The sequence below is a fragment of the Gregarina niphandrodes genome (assembly GCF_000223845.1).
Source record: "Gregarina niphandrodes unplaced genomic scaffold scaffold00113, whole genome shotgun sequence".
Taxonomy (NCBI): domain Eukaryota; phylum Apicomplexa; class Conoidasida; order Eugregarinorida; family Gregarinidae; genus Gregarina; species Gregarina niphandrodes.
Window position 1 is genome coordinate 1,709 of NW_011645878.1, and position 4,793 is coordinate 6,501.

At 42.7% G+C, this 4,793-nt stretch overlaps 4 protein-coding genes across 4 annotated transcripts; all 4 read right to left on the minus strand.

Moving 5' to 3' along the window:
• Positions 1-150: 150 nt before the first annotated feature.
• On the minus strand, positions 151-532 carry GNI_202480 (integrase core domain protein; the record flags this gene model as incomplete). Its single annotated transcript, XM_011135453.1, has 2 exons — positions 151-233; positions 349-532. 2 exons carry the CDS (start codon positions 530-532, stop codon positions 151-153), a joined length of 267 nt encoding a protein of 88 aa, XP_011133755.1.
• A 395-nt stretch (positions 533-927) lies between these two features.
• Positions 928-1,821, minus strand: GNI_202490 (putative reverse transcriptase; the record flags this gene model as incomplete). The annotated part of the gene is made up of 1 exon (XM_011135454.1): positions 928-1,821. One exon carries the CDS (start codon positions 1,819-1,821, stop codon positions 928-930), a length of 894 nt encoding a protein of 297 aa, XP_011133756.1.
• Positions 1,822-1,895: 74 nt separating this feature from the next.
• Positions 1,896-2,946, minus strand: GNI_202500 (aspartyl protease; the record flags this gene model as incomplete). The annotated part of the gene is made up of 2 exons (XM_011135455.1): positions 1,896-2,609; positions 2,749-2,946. The coding sequence occupies 2 exons, from the start codon at positions 2,944-2,946 to the stop codon at positions 1,896-1,898; spliced, it is 912 nt and encodes a 303-aa protein (XP_011133757.1).
• Positions 2,947-3,517: 571 nt separating this feature from the next.
• On the minus strand, positions 3,518-3,841 carry GNI_202510 (hypothetical protein; the record flags this gene model as incomplete). Its single annotated transcript, XM_011135456.1, has 1 exon — positions 3,518-3,841. The coding sequence occupies one exon, from the start codon at positions 3,839-3,841 to the stop codon at positions 3,518-3,520; it is 324 nt and encodes a 107-aa protein (XP_011133758.1).
• Positions 3,842-4,793: the final 952 nt, after the last annotated feature.

Sequence of the window (4,793 nt, forward strand, 5' to 3'; positions counted from 1 at the left end):
GAGTTTGTTTGCGTGAGAAGTTGTATAACACCTCTAGATTTGAGAGAATGTCCATGCGAATTTCGTTGAGGGCAACGAGACGATCGACAGATCCATCACCGTGTAGCCGATAGTCTTGCGAGTAGGGGGAAATCGGGTCTCGACCATAAACTAGAAACGCGGGGGAATGACCAGTAGCAGAATGAATGCTAGCTCGATAACCAAATAATGCAAATGATAACGCATCCTGAACACTAAGTTGCAGATTTTTCATTTGATAGAACTTGAATGTTTTGTTTAGGGTCTTGTGAAAAGCTTCAACCAAAGCATTTCCTTGAGGGCGATATGGGAGGGTGTGGACATGACTACATTGCAAATCTGTAGCCAAATTTTCTATAACTTCAGCAGTGAGCGATAAAGCATTGTCAGAAACCAAGCGCAAGGGAATTCCGAAACGACAGATCCAGTGGCTAAGTAAAATGGATGCTGTACCTGCGGCAGTCTTGTCCGGAACTATAGAGGCTTCTACCCATTTTGTAAATGAATCAATCATTGTTAACACGGTGAAGGTTTCACCACGAAATTTACAACTCCAATGATCGAAATGTAGTATAGCGAACGCTCCTTGAAGCGGATTGTGTCTTGTGAATGGTTTCCTAGTAGAGGGGAGGTCGCGCAATCGTTGGCAGGTGAGGCAATTAGACACAAAATTAGTGACACCCTGATGTAGATTTGGCCAATTGAAAATACGCAGAATTGTAGATTTGGTACGCTTGATACCTGGATGTATATACGGTGGAAGCAAATGATATTCGGATATGATTGTAGAACGTAATTCAAATGGAACGTACACTCCCCCTCGGTAGTAAACAACGTCGTCTACCACATGAATTCCCCGATTAATGGGTCTGGAACCACGACCTTGACATTCAAGGACTTTTTTAAGAGTCACCTGTAATTCGTTTTCTTGGGCGAGTTCGATCTTATAACACATGAAATCTTGTACCGGATCCGGGTCATATACGTGGCGAGAGAGGTAATCCGCTGTATAATTTTCAGACCCCTTCCGATACCGTATCCAACGGTTGTGTATTTATCGGCGTCCAACGGTTGTGCTAAAACAGCATCGACTACAAGTTCTTTAAGTCTGTCCAACGCATCTTCACATCGTGACGTCCATTTGATCGTGACTATCTTCTTCTTTCTATTAGGTGTACCTTTTAATAGATCGGTAATTGGTGACGCTATTTCAGAGTAGTCCGGAATAAAAGCTTGTAAGAATCCGGTCATGCCAAGGAGGGAACGAACTCCTTGTGTCGTGGTTGGGGCTTGAAGGCGTTGAATTGCTTCAATCTTCTTGGGATTAGGACGGATAGTTCCTTCCTCGATTATGTGACCCAGGTACAACAGCGTAGTTGGCAGGAATTGACATTTTTCCAAATTGATGGTATAACCAGCTCTCAACAGCCTCTCGAAAACTTCATCAACTAATTGGAGCAATTCCTGCAAAGTTGGGGCATGAATCAGTATATCATCCAAATAAACCAGAACTCCTGAATAACGTAAATCATCTAGTAAGAAATTCATGCTTCGTTGAAATGTGGCTGGCGCGTTTGTTAACCCGAAAGGCATGACCTTAAATTCATATGGACCAGTAGAAGTGCGAAACGCGGTGTATTGGATAGAACTATCCGCCATCGGTATTTGCCAGTATCCACTGCGTAAATCTAAAGCCACAAAAAACTTTGAATCCTTAAGGGAACGAATAAGTTCAAAAAGCTTCGGAAGTGGATATTTGTCGGTTATGGTAAACTTGTTTAAGGGACGGTAATCTATACACATACGCCAGTCTCCGGTTTTTTTTTAGAATCATGACAATCTCTGAAACATACGGGCTAGCAGAAGGACGGATTACTTCATCTGTAAGCATTTTGTTTACTTCTGTCAGTTGTAGTTAAGAGGATCTCATGCTTAATGGTAGCCACGACACCTCTCTTCTTATTCTTCCATAGATCAGTATATTTGAGCAATAATTGGGTCATTGCTCCTCGGGCTGAAATATCGAGGACATGTTGAAGAACATTCGATACGGTTTGATCCTCTTCGGAACATAACGCAAGCTTTTGAATTGTACGAACTGAAATTTTGGATGGTCCCTGGATTAGACGTATTACTCCATTATAGTTCGTGAATGATAGACGCTTGAAATTACAGGTGGCTGCTGGCTCTACCAGAAAAGGTAATCCTAAAATCAGTAGTGTAGAAGAAATGTTTTCAACCACTGCAAAGGTAGTAGGTATCTGAGATCCATTTCCCAATACTAAGAATGCTTGGATCCAGAAAAGCACAAGTGTAGTTGTTCCATTCACTCCTTGGAATCGAGTATAGGGGCTTGGTGTTAACTTATAGTTCATCTTCGCAGACAAAGCCTTGGATATTAGGTTGATCTGAGCACCGGAATCAATTATCCCGATAAACTCTTGGTTATTGTTCCAAAACGAAAGAAAGACAAGATTGCACGAGTATCGAATGGCTTTCGAGGGTAACATAATTGCACAAGCTCTGAGGGGTAACGAAGGAGGGATGGTAGCCTCAACTTCGAAAATAGATTCTTCGTAATTCAGTAAACTCTGTCGCCAAAATTTTCTTAAGGTCGTCGACAGAAAGGCTTGCTAGGGAAACAGCTGGAATATCCGGGGTAGTAGCTGGGGTATCAATGGGAGTAAATAGTGGGGATCGTGGGGCATCCATAACATGGTCCCTTTCGACTGAAAACGTCTCATCCTCCTTGTGTATTAAAGGATTAGGTGAGGTCACATATTCCATTCCGTCACCCGACGGTTTGCGAGTCGTAATGGAAGGGGGAAGATTCGTCTTGGCTTTCTCCAATATCTCTAGGGATTTAAATTTGTCGAATTGACTTCTGATTCCTCCTAAATCAACTTTTGGTCGATTAGAGATCTTCATAGAATTTTTACCAGAGACGTTTACAACAAATTGATCTTTTCGTGGAATTCCATTTTTAATAGTCGTTGATCCCCAGGGCAACCTCAAACAGTGGTGATTAGAATTCTCCACCGACAATTCACCACAGGTAGAACAGGTTACGAGTAGTTTGCCTGCAGCACGGGCTCTGGCTACATAAAGGGCGTGTTTTCGAGCATTATGATCTCTTGGACATTGTTCCGGGGTAGTTGAGCTTCCTCTTCTGTCAAAGTCCCTAAGGATTCATGATCAAAACTCCGGAATTTGTAAGTGGGGTTTCTCTTTGTCTTCCAAAGGCGGGCTAATCGGCAAAGGTCTGTCATGGCCAATTCTTGTTCTTCAGCGGTTAACAATTTAGCTGAAACTTTAGTCTGGCGAACTGCAGCGCGACGCTTCACTAATAGGTTATATAAGTCTTCTTCGGATAGCTCGAGACGTTCGGCGGTAGAGAATGGCAGAACGTCGTCGGGAGGGTTTGGGTTGGTTAAATTTGGTTGCGGTGGTAGAGAAATAGTAAACGTTTTGGGTGGGGTTGCGGTAGTAAGGTGATTCGTCATTGTTGCCGGTTCGGTATCAGTGGTCGAATTGGAGTCGCGGCTCGCATTAATGGTTGGAATATCTTTGCAGCTTTGATGTAACAATCTAATCGAACTAGAGTATTCAAAGCTTGATTGAGGTAATTAGTCAGCAGCTTGGAAATTTGTTCTAGTTGGCTTAAGTGTGTACCGAAAGGAGTTGCAACGATATTCGAGGTATCAATGGCACTCGGTATGGTAATCGTAGAAGGCGTAGGAGCGGGAGGAGGAAGGGTAGTGGTAGCGAGTGTATTAAGAATGCTCGTAAGAGCGAAAGTAATCGAAGTTAGGTTGTTGTTCATGACAGCAACAGACACGTCGGTAGTGGGTGGCATGCACGTAGGGGTAATGGTTGTGGTGGTAGGAAAGTTACCCAGGTTGTCCACCAATTTGGTATGTCGCTTATGGTAGAGCGAGTAGCAACATACCAAGAAAAATCTTGATGACCTCACGATAGGATGGTCGATGGGCTTCCGTAAGTAGAAGAGCCGGAAGAGACGACAGCTGGTTATTCATGACCTTAACGACATTGTAGATTTCGGGAAATGTAGGTGCAACGTAAGAGGATAATGATACCCCTAGAGAGTAAGCGAACAACGTAGTTGCTAGTGAGAAATATGTGGTCTTGAACAGTTTAGCCATCAGGATTCGGCGGTAGATCATTGCTACTGGTACGAGTAAACCAAACGTGTTATATCTTATCTCTCTGTTCTTTTTTAAAAAAAGTTTTTGCTTGTGTGCGAGTTGTGTGTGATAAGATGATCTCTTTTTGGAGTCTATGTATCCAGGCTTCCATTGCTTCTTCTTTTTTACGTGTCAATGTTTTGGCGTTTATACGACTTGCAATTAACTTGAATACTTCGTTCTGTACTCTTACATATTCCATAGTCATAATATCAAGACCGTTATTTCTAAGGCGCATTCGCTCCAGACATGATTGGGGATCGTCTTCTAACACAATTATCGTTTGCATTCGTTTCGGTATCTCCCACATTTCTTTAGGAAACTGGGCGATAAGATCTTCTGTTTGTTGCATGGACCTTCTTCCTTCAATGATCGAAAAAAATTAAGGAGTAGGTGAGCGCACTTAAAGGTCCTCTATCATGAATTGATCCTGCTTGTAATTTGGACGGTTGGAAAATGGCATATGTGATGTCGATGGCTCCACCGGTATTCTTGTCTTTGGAGACCGGATACAGTCGGACGTCTTCTGCAAAATCTCCAATCACTACCTTAGGGTATTGAAGACTTATT